This window comes from Coenobita brevimanus, chromosome 14 (assembly GCF_032717465.1).
Source record: "Coenobita brevimanus isolate Jiangsu-jjx chromosome 14, ASM3271746v2, whole genome shotgun sequence".
In the NCBI taxonomy this organism is placed as follows: Eukaryota; Metazoa; Arthropoda; class Malacostraca; order Decapoda; family Coenobitidae; genus Coenobita; species Coenobita brevimanus.
The window spans coordinates 3700001-3720000 of NC_136967.1; the positions used below are offsets into that span (position 1 = coordinate 3700001).

At 43.4% G+C, this 20000-nt stretch overlaps 1 protein-coding gene across 1 annotated transcript in view; it reads left to right on the forward strand.

The window, feature by feature from the left end:
- The window catches only part of LOC145417998 (uncharacterized), a 157894-nt gene that overhangs the window by 4569 nt on the left and 133325 nt on the right, over window positions 1–20000 (forward strand). The window contains exon 2 of the mRNA XM_080286540.1: window positions 1482–1631. Coding sequence (XP_080142666.1) covers window positions 1482–1631 — 150 coding nt within the window. The remainder of the gene's footprint in view (window positions 1–1481; window positions 1632–20000) is intronic.

Consider the following 20000-nt stretch of genomic DNA (forward strand, 5'->3'; position numbering starts at 1 on the left):
CGGGGGAGAGCCTTCTTCTTTGCTATCCTTGGCTTATTCTACTAGTTTAGACGCACTCTTGTAGGAGCTGACTAGTAGGAGTTAACTGGCGTACTGCAATTATCCTCTCTACTTAGGTTCTTACGTAACTGTCTGAAAATAACTTCACTTAGTTTATACTCTGCTTACCTGTTCAAGTTTGATCTCAGTCACAGCAAAAATATTAACAAAAAAATCAATTACACTTTTCTTACCTATCACTCTATCCTAACTCACTCCTGGTGCAACAATGATAGGCATATAATCTTAGGTCTTTAACTAATTCAGGTCATCTTCACAGCCACTTTCGATTAACTCTCTCTCTCTCTCTCTCTCTCGCTTCGACCTTTACAAATTCTCCTTTCAATTCAAGGGTCAAGGCAAATGCTCAGTTTAATCGTTTTAGTACAATAACACTTTTTAAACCTTTATTTCTGCTTGCACCAAACGATTCTATTCTGCCCAGGAGGAACAATTTTAACAGGTGGAGTTAGAGTATCATTCATTAATTCCTTCATTATACGGTAAAGGTGTGTCCTAACCTTAATTAAACCACCTGACAAAACAAGAAAAAAAAAGCACCATCTGGCAAAACAAGGAAAAAAGCACCATCTGGCAAAACACGAAAAAGAAGCACCACCTGGCAAAACAAGAAATAAAAAAGCACCACCTGGCAAAACAAGAAATAAAAAAGCACCACCTGGCAAAACAAGAAAAGAAAAAACTAAAAAAATGAAGATGTTAAATGTTTATGCTAAATTCACGACTGCTATTTTGATCACATATTATTAAATTCCCGACTCTAAACATCAGCCAATCAACAGTTTACGGGCTCAGGTGCAGTTTTAAATTCCGCGCCAAATCCAGGTAAAACTGGACATTCGTTTGATCGAGATACCTCCACTGAATGGCAAATGACTGGGAGGCTGTTGTTTTTAGTGGGTGACCTTTCATATGCAGGTTACGGTGTGTGTGTGTGTGTGTGTGTGTGTGTGTGTGTGTGTGTGTGTGTGTGTGTGTGTGTGTGTGTGTGTGAGAGAGAGAGAGAACACAGATGCACGCCACATAATAACCGACATCATCATCATCATCATCATCATCAACTCTAAACTTTCTGCAATACATGGACTGAGAAAAATAAACTCAAAGGAACAAGAACACGCAGAAAATGAGGACAGAATGCACGCGAAATACAACATTGCAGAAACAACTCACTATCCCACATAAAAAAAAAAAAAAAAAAAAAAAAAAAAAAAAGAGCGATGCACGGAATATTGTGTATAATTTTCGACTGCAAACACCGTGACTCCTTTCTCTGTAAATGAAGGGAACAAGAGAGGCGCAGATCAACACGACCCAGGAACACCAGATCTTACTTCCTTTTTCTCGCTTCCCCTCCCTGTCTTTCCATCCCTCCTTCAACACAAATGCCTGGTAGTAAACAGTGTAACTTTTCTCTGCAGGTGGAGGGAACAACGGAGGCGTAGATCACCAAGAAAGGCCGCGGGAGCACCAAACCTTAAACTGCCTGCTGGCCAAACAGATGTGCCAGGAGGACGCCAACTGCTCGGCTGTTCTGAAGGTCATCCCTACACTTTGCGGGCCTGAGCTGGGTGAGTGTGTATGAGATTTCCTGGGTAACTCTTTCTGATGGTGTGCTAAGGCAAGTGAAACAAAGATCTCATGGACATTAAAGCATTTTCTTAAGAGCATACTTCATACTGGTGAACGTACAGTCGGTTATAGATTATTAAAAAACCTGTGTATCTGATGAAAATGAACTTGAGAGAAAATTCTTATCCTAAAGTGTATACAAGTATGTGTATTTATGGCAGTTTGGAATAATTTACACTGAGGAATAAGTAGAACTGTTTAAGTTTTATGAGGGACGTAATAAGTGTGGTTACTGAAATATCACACAAAAACAATATTTCACAGCTACTCATCCCATAATACAAATCTAAACAACCAATGCAACACTTGATACTTTTTATTTCCTGACCGTAAGAAGTGTCCTCTGGGTTCATACTTTTTTAGCTCTTCATCTACGTCTATGCCACTCTAAAATCCGAACTACAAGGACCTCCACTTCACGAACCATGTACTGTTATAATACACTAACCCCACTACGCCTCATCGTATGTAGTTAAAATCCTGATGAACTTGTGTAATTTCTGATACTATTCCCATTACTGATGACACGATACAAAATCCTACCTGGAATGAATATATATCACTACTTTTCATTACATATAATAAGAGTTTTAGCTTGACTATCATTACATAAATTTGACTGTCTATTCCTCTCTGAAAAATGGTTTATCTTTATGACTATCGGACAACCTATTTAAAAAACAAAAGTACACTATTTATCTATTAGACACAATAATTTCATCCCTTCACTCCAACACTTCACTCAATGCTCCACCCTCCTCGTTTACTACAACTCCACCCCCTCCACTCCACATCTCACGTGCCACTCCATTCATAGCTCCAATCTCCTCTTTTTTTCCTTACTCCACTCCATCATTCCACTTGCCACTTCACTCTTCTCCCCGTAACCATTCAACCATTCCCACAAAGATGTTCCAGTTACTACCTCAGACACGACCATTCATTTTCATCATCACCTTCCTTTTCTCATCTCCATCTTCTTCTCCCTCCTCCTCCTCCTCAGTCTTCTCCTTATATACCCTTCTTCTTCTCTTTCTCTTCCTCTTCTACTTGCACTTCTTTCTCCTCTTCCTCTTCCGCTCTGATCTTCTCCTTCCTTATCAATTTCCAAACTACACATTCTGCCTCCTCTTCCTCCTCCTCCTCCTCCTTCTCCTCATCCTCATCCACTAAACACCTTCACCGAGAATATAATAACGTGATTTGCCTCAGAATCGCCAAAGTTTACTTCCTCTACATCCGCCTCCTCTTTCTGCATCTTCTTCTCCACCAAGATTCTCTCCTCACTCCCACATCATCGTCTTCACTCCTCTCTTCCTCCTCCTCTTTCTCTTCTATCACCTTCTCTTCCCTTGCCTATTTTTCTCCAACATTCTCTTACCCCACACAGATTAGTTCCTCATTCTCACTTCCATTTCTTTCTCTGTCCTCATCCTTCTAGCTCTCACCTCCTATTCCTCACCTCCACTTCCTCTCTCTCTCTCTCCACTTTCCTTTCTCCCTTCCTCTTCCCTCACCTTCTCCTCTACCTCTTCCTCTTCCTCATCCTCCTAATTCAGTCAGATCTACTCCTTACTCACACTACTTTCTTCCACTTCTTTCTCACTTTTCATCCATCGAGCTCCACTTCCTCCCTCTCCACACTTCCTCCACCTCCTCTTAAGCCACTCCATCTGCTCCTCACTCACACCTCCTTCCTTCCACTTCTTTCTCATTCCTCACCCATCTAGCCCCACTTCCTCCCTCTCCACACCTCTCCACAACTCCTCCACCTCCACCTCCTCCCTCTTCACACCTCCCCACCTCCACTTAGCACCTCCGCCGGGAATGAGGTGACGTGGTGTGGCCCAGGAGCCCCCCAAGCATTTACCTGAAGAGCGTCTGTAAGTAATTTTTATAATGGAGCGAAGGGACGCCACCGGAACTGTATATTTCTCTCAAGGAGCAGCGATAAGTTCTTGCCTCCTACTCTCTGTTATCTCCCCCTTTCTTTTCTTTTCTTTTTCTCTCTTTCTTTGTGTTGTTTTCTTGAAGGTGTGTGAAGAAATATGTGAAGGGAATGAGGGCGTGGAGGTGAGGGTCGTGTGTGGTGTAGTGTAGTGTAGTGTAGTGTAGTGTAGTGTAGTGTGGTGTGGTGTGGTGTAGTGTGGTGTGGTGTAGTGTGGTGTGGTGTAGTGTGGTGTGGTGTAGTGTGGTGTGTGTTTTTAATGCGCAAAAGGATGGTAGCGGAACCATATAGATCTATACTGAGAAGCAACAATAAAGTCTTCCTTTTAGCTCTTAGTCTTTTCTTTTCGTTCATTTGGTGTGTGTGTGTGTATGTGTGTGTGTGTGTGTGTGTGTGTGAGAGTACATCAATCCTGGTTATCCTGCCTCAGACCTCTTGACTTTCTCCACTCTGTTCTGTGTACGTTTTGATGTATTCTGTACGTGTGGATATGCCGTGTACACAGGCAGGGGATGCGCACATATGAGCACGGGTATGTCTGAGTCACTCGTGGAAGGATGAGAAACTTGTGCACGCTCTCTCTCTCTCTCTCTCTCTCTCTCTCTCTCTCTCTCTCTCAGCCTAACAAAACACGGCATCAAGTAATTTTTCAAAGGTCTCAGAACAGAGCAGAGTCTTTCTCACTCTATACAGTCCTAATGCATTGAAGACCATTTCACATCTAGCATCCTTTTATATATTTATTTTTACAAGTCGTGACATTTTCATTATTTATTAAGGCAGGGAATACATATGAAGATCCCGATTTATTTTGATTTGCTGTTTAATGTATCACCTTTGCAATGTAACAGGAATTGAAAAAGTAATCAATGTTAATAAGAAAAAAAATGATAAGGTTCCATTAAAGTTGGTAAGTGTAATTTTCTTAGTATAAAATAATGTAAATACAAACGACATACTCAACCTTTTCTTCTTTTTTTTTTTTTTTTTAAGGGAGTGGGAACAAAAACAGTGACATGCACAAACACAGATTAATTGTCTTACGAATACAGACAAGGCAGAGAGACAGACCTGCAACCACAAACAAACAGACAGACAGGAAAAAGGACAAACAGCAAGCCAGTCAGAAAAACGGTGTGAACAGAGACGGACGGATACGAACAGCAGGGGAATACGATAGAAAATGAGGAATCGAGGAGCGGCAGGCCAAACTAATCTAAATCTCAGTCTTCATATTCCACCAACTTCACCTCGCTTCTTCCTGTTTGCCTTCCTCCACGTGAGCCAGTCCACAACAACAACAACAACAACAATAAGAAGAAGATCAATGACAGAGGAGGGTTGTAAGTCTGAATACACAAAGAAAGTGAAAGGAGCGAAGGAGGATAGAGGTGTGTGTGTGTGTGTGTGTGTGTGTGTGTGTGTGTGTGTGTGTGTGTGTGTGTGTGTGTGTGTAATAATAATAATAATAATAATAATAATAATAATAATAATAATAATAATCTGTGTATTAAGAAGCCATATTTACGAGAAAGTATAAGGTACTTACGTATGTACGAATGTATGTATGTATGTACGTATGTGTTCGTGTACGTGTCTATAGCCAATATGAACCAGAACTTTATCCAGGGACACACTTGGGGGAAAATCACACCAATATCTATGCAAATGAAGCCTCTCTTGTCATCTTGAAAGGAGGCGAGAGAAGAGAGAGAGAGAGACGGGCCTTGTATCTGTTTTGGCGGAGACCGGTAATGGGAAATGACAAAATTAACTCCAGTATACTCAAGGAAGGTGAAATTGTTCCGAGAAGGGAGGGTTGGGAGGAAGAGGGGAGAGGGATGGTTGTGAGGAAGAAAGGAAAGGATGGTTGGGAGGAAGAGGGGATAGGGATGGTTGTGAGGACGAGAGGAAGGGATGGTTGGGAGAAAGAGAGGAGATGGATGGTTGGGAGGAAGAGTGGAGAGCGGTGGCTGAGTGAAAGACTGGAGAGGATTGAGGGGAGAAGAGAAGATGAGAGGAGAAGGTGTGAAAAGATGGACTGATCGAAAGAAGAGGGGAGGAGAGGGGAAAACAGGAGAAAGAAACAGGAGAGAAGAGGGGAAGACGTGAGAGATGAGGAGAGAAGAGGAGAAAGGAAGAAAATGTGAAAAATATAAAGATTAATATATAGGGGGAGGAAGGCGAGGTAAAAGGAGGAGATGGGAAAGGGAGGAGAGGAGAGGAGAGGAGAGGAGAGGAGAGGAGAGGAGAGGAAAGGAAAGGAGAGGAGAGGAGAGGAGAGGAGACAAGGGAGAGAAGAGAAGAGAGGAGCCTGTGTCCCAACTATCTGGTGGTGATCAGAGGGTTGGAGGGTAAGAAATTTAACTCATGTATACTGTGAGATTAAAGTGTTCCGAGAAGGGAGGTAAAATGGAGGGAGGAAGATGGATGGATAGACTGATAGACAGATGGATAGATATAGATCTGATAGACAGATAGGCAGACAGGTAAGTAGACAGACAGACAGGTAGACAGACAGAGACTGAAAGAAAGGGAGGAGACTCTGACAGACAGAGTTAGGAGAAAGCGAAGGGACAAGCTGGAAAGAAAACGACTGATGAGAGAGAGAGAGAGAGAGAGAGAGAGAGAGAGAGAGAGTTGTGAGGGAAGAGGAGGAGAGGAAGATGATGCCAGAAAGTTAGGAAGAGATAAGAAGAGAGAGAGAGAGAGAGAGAGAGAGAGAGAGAGAGAGAGAGAGAGAGAGAGAGAGAGGGGAGACAGCAGAGGAAGGAGGAAGTGGCAACAGTAACTGACAATAATTCCTTTACAGTTAATGAGTTCCACACTAACGGAAGAGAGATTAGAGCCCATCTGATTATTGTTCATTGGTCTTAAAGTGGTGGCATGAGAAGGTGCACGGTACGTAAGAGAACAACTGGGCTTTAGGGAACGGGCTGTTAAACCTATGCCCAGAGTCGCACACAAAATAAATAAATAAATGGATAAATAAAAAACTCACTAGATCCTGACACTGTTTAAAGACCTGAATAAACAATGACTGAAAATTCACAGTGAGAGTCCCAGAAAAAAAGATATTACGGCATTTTTTAGTGTATTCGATTCTGGGTATTGCTAGATGGTCCTTTACCTGAGGCTCGGCGGTCCTCGTACGTACTAAACAGTTGATCATGGAAGGGTTTTAGGAGTAACTACTGAAGAGGCACTGCGCAAAGTCTACCCCTTCTGCTCGATGACGTCTAGTAGAGATAAATATTTGCTTAAGATCCCCCCCCCTCCTCTCTCTCTCTCTCTCTCTCTCTCTCTCTCTATTACGTCCTTGCTCACTTGTGAAATCGAAATCGAGTTTAATTTGTCCATGATCCATATTGAGTTACTCGGATTTGACTCGTGTGTGTGTGTGTGTGTGTGTGTGTGTGTGTGTGTGTGTGTGTGTGTGTGTGTGTGTGTGTGTGTGTGTGTGTGTGTGTGTGTGTGTGTGTGTGTGTGTGTGTGTGTGTGTGTGTGTGTGTCGTAGGGCCTCGAGCGGTGGTTGGTGGTGAAGGCGCGTCTGTTTACATACAAACAACCTGAAATCCGATTTAGATTACGAAGCCAGGATTGGATATGGACCCAGCCCTCTTAATTTTAGTCATCAGCGCTACCCTATCCTGCCTACCTCCATCCACTAAGTACCACTCCACTTAGCCTCCACTTTCCACTCTCCCTCTACGAGTATTCCTCCACTCCGATCCACATTCCACTCGCCCTCCACTAAGCACTCCACTCTGCTCCACATGATGATGATGATGACGATGATGATGATGATGATGAAAGCATGTTTATATTTAGCAAGGCATAACAACCCTCCCCACTCATAAAATCAATTATTTTTAAGCCACTCAGCAAACCATATCCACTTCACACTCACTCCTCGATTACGTTCACATTTACACTCACACTCAACCACTACAAATTCACTCCACGGCTCGCACGAGAGAGAGAGAGAGAGAGAGAGAGAGAGAGAGAGAGAGAGAGAGAGAGAGAGAGAGAGAGAGAGAGAGAGAGAGGCACCCCTGTCAGATATATCAAGACTAATAATATTTGTGTCACAGGTGGCATGTTAATTTCAATGCTTCTTTTTTGACAAGCACAAAAAATAATGCTGTAAATAGTGCTTTGAAGCCTTCTAAGTAAAATGCAAAAACCAATGAACATACTGAACACGATAACATATGACTATTTTAAGGCTTTTCGAAGTAGTAGTAATTGTAGTAGTAGTAACTGTAGCTGTAGTAGTAGTAGTAGTAGTAGTAGCAGTAGTAGTAGTCACAACCCCTAAATGTCGGTCAAGCTGCCTTTCTTGTGCCGTCCACCATCCTCCTTTCGGGGGATAGGGAGGGGACTGAGGGACGTTTGCATAACCAGATATCTAAAAAAAAATAAAGTAAATAAAATATGAAGTTAATAGGGCAATACAAAGTTAATACACGAAAATTTAATTATCATGCCTCGTGAGTTTCATCCTGCGCTTCAATTACCGCTTCAGTTCCCCGCGTTCGAGGTACCGTTTTCTGTTTTGATGGCTCGAGTCTGCTGAGGGTGACCGTGACCGACGTAAGAGACACATCAAAGCCGGGGGTTGTAATCTGCTCAGAGCGTACGCCAACACACCTCCCCACGCCCTGCAACGCTCGTGTGTGTGTGTGTGTGTGTGTGTAATAAACTGACAACCACCTACACACACACTTGGGGATCAGTGTTCTGTCTGACGAAGGAGAGTACAGTCGCCATCAAAATTCCTGTCATCATCTCTAGCATTTCTCTCAATGGATTTCGAAATTAATTGTGGGTAAGAAGAAGCTAACAACACTGATAACATTTTTTTTTTTTAAACCAGAAATCATAGTCATCAGTGTCGTTTGCAGTGGATTTATAAGTCGAATTTTCAAAGTCTATGGAGAGGAAGGCAGGACGGGGGACAGGACTACTGATGTCGCCTGTAAATCCTACCACTTCCTTGCGGATTTACTATATACATCACACCTAATCCTTTTAAATCGCACGGGCTGAAGTTTATTTTATTCCTAATGTCGATTAATAATATGTTAAATCCGGAGAAAGACTGATCGTTCCGAAAGACTTAATGCACTTGACTATTAAAAAGAAGTCTGATACAGGTAAGGACATGGGTGTATAACATTCAGGGTATTATCAGTGTTACATAGAAAAAACAGAGCATCATTAGCAATCCGGTTCTCTTAACAAATGAAAATAAAAGAATATCGACAATACAGTACTGTTACCAAAAACTAATATGGAAACACGTCCAAAAAAAAAGAAAAAAAAAAGAAGAAGGCAAGAGCAAGAAACATAAAAATACATAAAATACATCTTTTGACTCGAGAGAGAGAGAGAGAGAGAGAGAGAGAGAGAGAGAGAGAGAGAGAGAGAGAGAGAGGATATTATAGCAACAGGAACCAGCTTAGCACCAAAGCCTATGCCAGATTGCAAAGCCGCCACCCCCCCTACCCCCCGGGTAATCCAATATCCACGTGGGACAAAGCCGCTTCATTATCCTCCCAAAACTCTCAGATAATTCCATTCCGCCGTTCCTGAGTCGTCATTCCAAGATCACAAGAGAAGTCAAAATTCCGGGGGGAGGAGCCGAAATCCACTGAGGGACGGGGGGAATGAAACGACCCGCGAGAGAAAGCCGTCACGCGAAGGAAAAGTTGGAGTTCAAAAAGGAAGAGGAGGCTTGGAGTTCAAAGTGCAAGAATTCACAACGTAAAGGAAATGTTTGAGCTTAGAAAGGAAGAGCAGAGGCGGAGTTCAAAAAGGAAGAATGTGCCGCTTGAAGTTCAAAAAGAATGGCCTCAGCGCTCAGTTCAAAAAGGAATTCAATACGTGAAGGAAAAGCAGGACTCGAAAAATGGAAGAAGTGCTCTAGTAAAAAAAAAGAAAGAAAGAAAAAAAAAAAAGGGGAAGAATTCATCACGTGGAAAAATAAAAGCTGAAGGTAAAAAAGGGAGGGAGTACAAATAGGAATAATTCAACACGCGAAGGAAAAGTTGGAGTTCAAAAGGGAAGAGCTCAGAGTTAAGGAGAAACTTAAGGAAAGGGAGGAGAAGCGTGTCTTAATAATAAATGTCCCGGAGCTAAGAAGATGTGAAGAAAACTGCGTAAGTCTCGAGGGAAAGTCAGTAAAAGCAGACGAAAGATGAATTTATGATGACAAACCTAATCCACTTAAATCTGATCATATTTATAGTCACAGAAATTACTCCATGTCCCCTTCTCCACCCCCCAAAAAAATGGCCTGAAATCGTCTACAGTCAAGCGTAAGTCTCGAAAAAAAACATATAATTAAAAAAAGGAACTAAATACACTAAGAAAACGATAGTAAATAAGCAATCAGAAAAATACTCCTAAGAATGAATGATAAAGAACAATACTGACGAAGATGATGAAATGGGCGAAAAAATAAGATAAATTAAAATTGAGCTAATTCGAGCGTATTTTATCTCCTTTCATGATAGATCTGGGAATAGTGATGTAGAGTCATTGGGTTCTGTTATATATACTTCGTGAACTTTAAAAAAAATTCATTCTCGGATCTGAGGGAATCAACACTTCATTCTTGCACTAGAAGGAATCTCCCACAAATTCACGTCATGATTCTCACATTTTTTCCCTCTGATCTGAAAAAAAAAAAAGAGAAACATACCGTACTAAACACACACACACACACACACACACACACACACACACACACAAACACACACACACACACACACACACACAGTAATAAAAAGAGAAACGAGAAGGCACTGATAAAGCAAACAGAGGCAAGTCGAATACACCAAATAAGACAGGTATAACAATTTCACACATATTCCCGTAAAAAATGGAGGTACAAAAATTCCAGGTGACAGGTGTCGAAAATCAATTACGGATTAGAAGAGGCGGTGATTGCTGCCACGGACACGGACGGACGCGGACACCGACGTACGGGATTCATCTCTCTATGCCTGACGTTTTTTTTATTTTTTTTTTATTTTTTTTTTTACACTTTTCGCTTCCTTTTTTTTTTTTTTTTTTTTTTTTTTTTTAGTTTTCCTTTCTCCCTCCCATTTCTTTTCCTCTGAAGTTGCTATTCTCACTCCTTCTCTTCTTTTTCTCTTCTCTCTCTCTCTCTCTCTTGTACACGTGGTTTTCCTTAACTGAATAACACATTGCGATGCCAAAATAAATCGCCTGCTGGTAGTTAGAAAAAAAAATAGACAGATAGATAGATACTGATAAATAAACAGATAGAGAGATAGACAAATAGATAGACAGGTAGGTAGGTAGATGGACAGGTAGATACAGACAGATAGGTACACAGATAGGCAGAGACAGACAGACAGAAAAACAGACAGACAGACAGATAGATAGATAGACAGAGAGACAGACAATCAGGCAGACAGAAAAAAATAGGCAAAAATTGCTAGTACTAAAAAGGAATGTTGAGATAAAGGCAGAAGGAAGTGGATGCTAAGAGCCTGAAGGAGGGAAGGAAGGGTGGATGAGGAGGGTGGAGTGGGAGCTTAGGTGGAGAAGTGGAAGGTTATTTACGTTGAGGAGGAGAAGGAGGAGGAGGAGGAGGAGGAGGATAAAATAGGGAAGGGGAGGAAGGTGAGAAGAAGAGAGGGAAAAAATGATGATGATGATGATGATGATGATTAACAGGAGGAGGAGGAGGAGGAGGAGGAGGAGGAGGAGGGGGAGGAGGAGTACTGGTAGGGAAGAGGGAGGAAAACGAAAATATGAAAATTGACGAGGACAGGGGAAGAAAAAAAAGGGGGGGGGGAAGGGGACAGAAAAAAAAGGAGGAGGAAGGACATAACTAAGGAAAGAAAGGAAGATGCAAGGAGGAAAAGGGACGAGGAGGAAAATGAAGAAGGGAAGAGGAGGGGGAAGAGGCGACAGATGAGGAGGAAGATGCATGAGAGAAATGGAAAGAAAGAGGAAGATGGTAAGAAAGAGAGAGAGAGAGAGAGAGAGAGAGAGAGAGAGAGAGAGAGAGAGAGAGAGAGAGAGAGGCGACAGTAACCAAGGAGACGCAACTTCCAGCCTCCTTGTTACTGTAAGGCGATGGAAAAGTGGTGTGCGTGTCTTGTGAGAGGGCCAAGCTTTTGGTATGGTGATGAGCACGAGGTATACTGGGGTGGGGAGATGAGGTGGGATGGGGAGAAAGGGAGGAAGGGGGCAGGAAGAGGGAGAGGAAAGGGAGACAGGAAAAGGGGGAGGAAAGGGAGACAGGGAGAAGGCAAGGGGCAATGGAGGAGAAAGAAGGAGGATAGGAAGAGAGGGAGGAAGGTAGGAAGTGGGGAAGGAAGGTGGGGAGATGGGAAGGAGGGTAGGGAGAGGGGGAGAAGGATAGAGAGAGGGGGAGGAAGGTAGGGGGAGAGGAAGGAAGGTCGGGAGAGGGGGAGGAACGTGGAAAAACAAGAGGGGGGGTGGAGGACATGAAGAGGGGAGGAGGCGGGATAGGCTAGGGAGAGGGGAAGGAGGGGAAGAGGAAGGATGGGATATAAAGTGGGTGAGGAAAGGGAAGGAGGTAGAAAGGAAGAAAGGGAGAATATGAGGAGGGAAGGTGGAGGGAATAGGAAGGGGGAGGAACAGGGAGAATAGAAACTCATCGCAGCTAAAGGTGCAACACTGGATGGCAGGTATTCGTTCCGTGTGACACCTTTGCTACGACCTCCTTCATCCAGCCAGCAGTAGGGTTAAAAATGAAAAAGAGATAAGAAATGTGGGCAGAAATAATGACCCGCAAGTGTACCATTACGCATAATTAAGAGAAACCACCCCTTCCGTGACGAGAGGAGAAGGGCGGAGGCGAAAGCACAGGTAAGGGAGGATACCTGTAATGACTACCTGTAATTAAATCAGTGGCATTACCTGGACGAGCCTCACTCACGCAAATGACGGTCGTAATGAATAGCTCGGGCGAGAAAGGAATGAGGCAAGAGTTGATGGGGAAGTGGGGTGGTGAGTGGGAGAGATGAGGAGAGGAAAGGAGGTGAAGGGGTGGGACAGTGAGGGAAAGAATGGGATGGGTGGGGTGGAAGAGTGAGGGAAAGAAATGGGTTGGGTGGAAGAGAGTAAGGGGACGAGGGGGAGGTGGGTGGAGACGTGAGAAAGCGGGAGAGATGATGAGGGAAGGAGTCGGGGGATGGGAGAGAATGAAGGGAAGAGGAAGGGGAAAGGTGGATGGTCGTAGTGGATGAGGGGAAGAGCTGGGGAAGGGATGAAGGTGGGAGAGGGTGTGAGGATGACGATGACGATGAGGAGTTGGGGAGGAGAGAATATAAAGATGGAGGTAGAGGTGTGGGGAGTACAAAGGAAAGCAAAGAGCAAGAAATGTAATGGTATGATGAGGAGAGATGGAGTTGATGGAAGAAGAGGAGAGAGAAAGAGAGAGTTGGGGGAAGAGGAGGTGTGAGAAGAAGAAGAGAGACAGAACTGGGGGAAAGAGGGGGCGAGGGGGAAGGAGGTGAGGGTCGGGGTTGGGTGGGAGGTGAGGGCAAGGAGAGGAATGGAGTAATTATGGTCAACGATCATCTGGGGAGGAGGTTAATGGACGAGGAGGGGGAGTGGGTGAGGGAGGGGAGGTCATGAGGACGACGAAGGTGAGGGGTGAGGGGTAAGACTGAGGGAAAGAGTGATAGGTGTGGGGTGGGAGGCAAGGGTGAGAGAAGGAAAGGGATGGAGAGAGTGATAGGTGAGAGGCGGAGGAGCAAGTGAGAGGTAAGGGTGAGGGAGAAAAAGGTTAGGAAGGAAGGTGAGGGAGAAAAAGGTTAGGAAGGAAGGTGAGGGACGAAAGGTCAGGGAAGAAGTGAGGGATGTGGGGTAAGGGGGAAGGGTGAGGAAGGAGAGAGGGGTAGCTAGTAAAAACCAACAGTGTTTACCCAAAGATTAACTCGTAACCTATCAAAGGCTACTGATTTCCTCTTTACCAGTAAAAAGTAAAGTACTGCCCTTTACATCACTATCAATACCACCCTTTTACGAGAGCGGGAGAAGTCGGAGTGAAGGGAGAGAGTGAAAATAAAAAACTGAGAGCGAGGGAGTAAGAGGTAAAGGTGAGAGAGTAAGAGGGTAGGACAAGGGATGAGGAATGAGAGATGAAGGAGGAAGAGGAAGTGAGAGAGGAAACTTATGCTCAAGAAAGTTGGGTAGTGAAGCTTCTGGCAACTGTAATAGTGTTAAAAAAAAAGAAAAAAGAAATAAACAAGCATGATTTTGAACATCTTTGGTTTTTACAGGAGAGAAGATAAAACTACAACCAAGCTACCTAACACACAACTTCCCCTTAAGATTGTTTGACCGTGAAGTGTTTGGTGAGCGTCTTGGCGAATGTAAAAGCAAAAACAAACACTCTAATCCACATCTTAAGCTCATAGATGTTTGATTATGAAGTTTTTAATAGATGTATGAATGAAGATAAAAATATAAGCAAGGAAACTTATCCACAAATCTAGCTAAAAAAACAATAAAGTTTACCTGTTGACCTTTTAGTTCGTGAATAAACAACTAATTTCATACACCACATAAGCAAAAGGCAATAAATAAACAGATAAACAAATATAAATAAATAAATAAATAAAAGTTTCATTGCGAAGTGTTTAGAAGCTGTAAGAGTGAAAATAAAAGTACAGTACTCTTACATCAAACTTAACCCCTTCAATTCAGTGACTTCTTTTTTCTTTCCTTTTTTTTTTTTTTTATCTTCCTCCACGATATCTCCAGACGATTTCATTCAGCTTGCGTGAGACAGTTCCAGCATCAACCATACGCACAAGGTCAATAAAATTTGTTAATACGAGGCCCAAACTCTCTTATATATCAACCCACAACGAAATCATGCATGAGAGACAAAACTGCGGCGCTCCCTTGAGGCAGATCTGCTTCTTGGCTCGCAACTCTGACAGGGAGACAGATAACGAGACCCACAGACAGGAAAATATGGCTGAAGACACACACTGACGGACAGGACGATATGGTTTGATTTTAGGATAACAGAAAGACAGGACGTGAACTAGAGAACTATAAGAAGATATTTTCAGACAGGGATAGACGCTGACGGACAGGACGATACGACTGGACTTGCGGACGATACTTTGGACAGACAGAGCGTGAACACGGACAGAATGACCTAGTGATGGACAGACACAGTTCGATAAGGGACAAAGGTAGAAAATAAAGACAGAACAAATAACGCTGACAGACACGGTGGTACGGTTAAATTTAAGATGACAGACAGAAAATGAAATCCAGAAAAAGACGACAATATTTTTAGACTTACTGATAGGTTGTTTGAACAATACATTAAGACTTTTAGACTTTATATATACAGCTCTAATCCTGCCACAGTTTACAGCAACAAGAGACAACATAAAACTCAAGTGTACTGTTCAGCATAAATCGCGAAAGCAAAATCGCGAAAGCAAAAGTGTTACGGGATCTCCAAGGCAACTGAAATACGACCCAGAGAACGACAAAAACAACAAACGACCCATTAATAAGAAAACAGACAGACAAGAAGACTAGATGAAAAAAAAAATAATGGCATTTCGATGTAGGAAAGGAGGAGGAAAGATCGGCGATGAAAATATATAAAAAACCATGAAGTAAGAGTCAAGAAGCAAGGGGATCCATGAAGCAAGATTCAAGGGGCAAAAGGAGGCATAAAAAAGACGGGTCATGAAGCAAAGACATGAGGAACAATGAAGGAAGGAAATCTGTGAAGCAAAAGGGAGTGAGAGCCAAGAGTCGCCATGAATCAAAAGGAAGTCATGAAACAAGAGAATAGATGCCAAAAGAAGAGCAAGAGGTAACAGGAACCGTGAATCAAGAGGAACTGTGACTCAAAAGGAGCCATGAATCAAGAGAACCCACGAATCAAGCGAACCCGCGAAGCAAGAGCACCCATGAAGCAAGAAGAGCCATGTAGCACGAGGACCCACGATGCAAGATGAGTCATGAAGCAAGCGAGAGGGCGGGAGGAAGATGTCCCTAGGGGCTCATGCGGCCACCCATTAGCGAGCAGGGGGCGCAGGGGAGGGTGCCAGATGGGGAGTGGGGGAAGAAGAGGGGGCAGAGTGGGGGGGGGGCAGGAGGAGGAGACGGAAGGAGTGGGTAGATGAAGGAGAGGGGGATGGCTAAGGGGAGTGAGGGCGGATGGGTTCGGGGGCGCAGATGAGGGTGGAGGGGGCACAGGGGGGGCGCGCTAATGGGAGAGGGGGGCGCAGGGGGGGCACTAATGGGGGGTGGAGGTGGAAGATTGTGGAGGATTAAATTACTCTGGTGGCAAGGAGGGACATGGGCCGTGACGCCAGCCCTCAGAGCCACAGATTTTACTGCCACGAGTGTCACACGAGAAAGAGAGAAAGAAAGAGAGAGCGAGGATTCTTCTTTTATGTCTTCAAGGGAAACTAAGAGACTGCCTACTGTGAAAAATAACATATAATACTTAGGAAACGGTACTGTCTGGATACTGAGATTGATCCTGAGTTCAATAGTCACGTCTGTATTTAATTCAATAATATGGATGTACTGTACTTAAGTAACCTATTTACACTCCTTCTGCACGGGTGAACATATACATTACACTTGTTAAGGACTTGCACAGAGGCACTACTTAATCACTGTTGATGTAACCTCCCCCCTTTGTGTTTTGCCCATGGGTATAGGCGTGGGAGTAACAATATGCGTAATGTCCGCGTAACCTACTGTAAAGTGATTTTTGGCTCAGTGGTTGCGTCACGAGCTGCCATCCCGTGGGGCCTGGGTTCGATAGGTTCCTCACTCCATTACGCCAGTGAGTAGAGGCGTGGGATGCGAGGAAAGAAGGGTGAGGGCAGTAAGTCTCAGCAGTACGACCCCTGGGAGAAACACCAGTGTCTTCATCCCTGCATCATGGGGACTGTTTGTACGTCCGGGAGAGGCCAGGCAACATTTCTCTTAACCTCTTAACTATGATGACGTAATTTTTGCTGCCTCCGGACGATTTTACTCAGCTCGGGACGAGGTTAATGAAGTCTAAAGTAAATCTACTCTCCGGTTCGATAATTTAATCTAAGTTTACGTATGATGTGAAAAATCAACCAGAATACCACGTCTCCTGATTCAAGAGATTAATTTGGCCCTTCAAAGTACCTACCATTTCCCTGGGCATTTGAAACTCACACACATTATGAACAGGAAGAGATAAAATAGCCACTCAGATGCAGGGAGGAAAAAAAAATCCATGGGACAATGTGCTATAAAGACAAGCAATCTGGTAGGGAAAGAGGAATATTGTACTATCTTTGCCTCAGATGGTTACGTGACGGACTGCCCCTTGGGACTGGGTTCAATTTCCCCTCCGATCATGATGTAACTTCCCAAATTTCACTCCAGATTTGTTTCTCCCACTTAAAAAGAGGTATTAGGTTGACTGACGACGACGACGGTGACGACGATGACTTTCAGGTACCATATTAAACTTTCCATACAGCTTACCTCAACATTTTCTTCTACCAATCTCACAAAAAGAACTGTTCATACCAAAACTGCAAACAACCTTCCCGTCACTAGAGCCTGCCTCATAAACATCTTGAAGGCTCTCCAGTACGGCATAAAAAAATCGTCTGGTGGAAGCAAGACAAATAAAGGTCGTTGTGATGCTAAAGTGTTTAACAGGGATGTGACAAGTAAATCCCTCCATTTTTTTTTTTTTCAATCGTTGCCACAAGAAGTTAGCCCACATAGGAGAGACATTTTGAAATAGAGCAGGGAAATTCCGAAACAGCTTTCATATAATCCTTACAATTTACTTTCTCCCCCAATTTTTAAAAAAAGTGTTCATGCTAAAATATGCAAAAAACTACCAGCCATCACCGCGCTGCCTCATACACATCAGACAGCCTTGACCCAGCCTCTTCCAGCGAACATGGGGTGAAATCAACGCTGGAGTCAGGGCACGGCGGGTCCCCTATTGACCTAGCGTGTAATGGCAGCGAATATCCCTTGCCGTGCTCGTAAATCCTGAGTCAAGTCTTACGTGCCCCGCCTACCAACATAATCATATTTACACCTGCCGGTCCGAACGTGAGGCCCTTCGTGTGCTGAGGGTGTCGGCGGCTGTCGCGATAACCTCCACACCTGGATATTTTATTTTTGAGACGCTCACGATATTATCCACCTTAGACAGTCTGTGTGAGGGAAGGGATAGGCAACTTCATAATGCTCCTTTCGAGACATAAGGGGCTACCGTAGTACAGGACATTTATTTTGCACGAGACTGAACTACTGGACACCTCTCATATTTGAACCACTGCGAGTAAGACACAGCCATCTCTCACCGATATCTCTACCGCTAGACCGCCAGATGTCTATGGATCCAAAGATGTAAAAATCTATCTCTACAACCACTTACCTGCCACAGCTGAACATAGATATTTTATTCCCGTTAATGCCAGACGATTTCCTTCAACTGAGACTCCACAGACAACTAAAGTGTTACGGGACTTCGCTGTAACTTATTCCCAGCGAGGATGAACTTAACGTATTTAATTCATGCTGATGCCAGGCTATTTTCTTCAGCTGACTGACTCCTTATGCAGCTAAAGACTTAAAATCCGTCTCTAGAACCTCAATTTTAAGGTTAAATATACGAATTAAACTTACACCAATGACATACAATTTTCAGCAGCTGTAAGAGAATCCTAACACAGCCAAAGGGTTAAGGAAGTCGACGGAGAAAATGAAGGGTAATTGTGGTGGTTCTTGTCCTCATACATTCCACTCCCCTTCCACTGCCTGCATGGCCAAGACGGAGCAAAAATCTTGGGTAAATTTTGTACATGGGTGGAACGATGACGTGAGTGTGTGCGTAGCTTCGTTCGCTGGTACACATGAAAAACTGGGACTCAGGGAACGGACGGCAACACACACACACACACACACACACACACACACACACACACACACACACACACACACACACCGATGAAGAAGCAAATCAATGACATATAATAACAGCCGACCACAAATGTCACACCTACTGCATTACCAGAGTCGCTTGCAGTAAAATAAACAAACAAATAAAACATAAAAATGTAAATCATCATCAGTAACATCGGCATCATCCCTCCTAAGAAACAAAGTGAGGTACGATCCAAAAAAATTAGAAAGCACAATATTATCCCCAGCAAACATCATGAGAAGTAAGAAGATGGAAATTACTGAAAAGACAGATAAACGGACTGACGGAATGAAAAATGGTGCCAAAAAAAAAAAGGGAGACGGATAAGTGGTGACAGGCAAAAAAAAAAAAAGGCAGAAAAAGGAAGCAGGTAGGAGGACAAAAAGTAAAGGTCGTGCAGGTTAGTTATTACACGGTCGGGTGCGTACAGGTGAGCACTGCCTAAATTACCCCCGTGGCACCTGGTTGATGGGGCGTAACAAGGGGCAGTGTCACTTACCTCGCGTTTAATCAGGCCAGTCAACGCTGTCTTATGTCTTCCGGGGGCCACGGGAGGTCACTGAAAGAAAATAAAAAAAAGATAAATGATCTGAGCTGTGGAGGGTACTACGTCTCACCTGGGAATTTCCTGTGCTGCTTATTTACCTGTGCAGTTCTTTCGGTAATATTGCTGATTTCAGGTGCTTTGCTCATCACCTACTCCTCTGTTTATCTTTTTTATTCGCTATTTAAAGAATGTTTCTTTTAATTTTCTAAAAGTAATGTCACTCCAGGTACTTCACTCCTGATAAAGTCATGCGATCTTTATAAATCACGGGAACTCACTAAGTAAAACAGTTAAGCAGTACATTACAAATGCTGCTTCGTTCTTGCAACATCATGGCAGCAGCAGTTCCACGAGAGAGAGAGAGAGAGAGAGAGAGAGAGAGAGAGAGAGAGAGACGGCGTATTCTCGCTGGGTAAGGAGGCTCCCTATCACTTCTTCCTCACCGATTTATTTTCGGATATGGCTGGTTAATATTTTTTTGTACGTTAGGTCTGCTGAGTATGACGAAGTTTGAAGGATTCTGATAACACAGAATAGGTCCGAAAGGTGTAATAAACAAAATAAATCGCTTAGGAAAAGGTGTTAGGGAACTTCCTTAATCGACAGGAATATGGATCAAGATTCTAACAAACAAGATGTAGTATTCTGAAGGATAAATGAGGATTATCTTCATTAAATCCCTTCACTAGCGATGACGGATTATCTACTGAAATCCTGATACTAGATTTATTGAACACAGAAACGAACCTCTAGTATTTTAAGTGTCAATAAAGGAATAAAGGATGTATCTGTTCCCCCCAGTTCAAACAATCTCT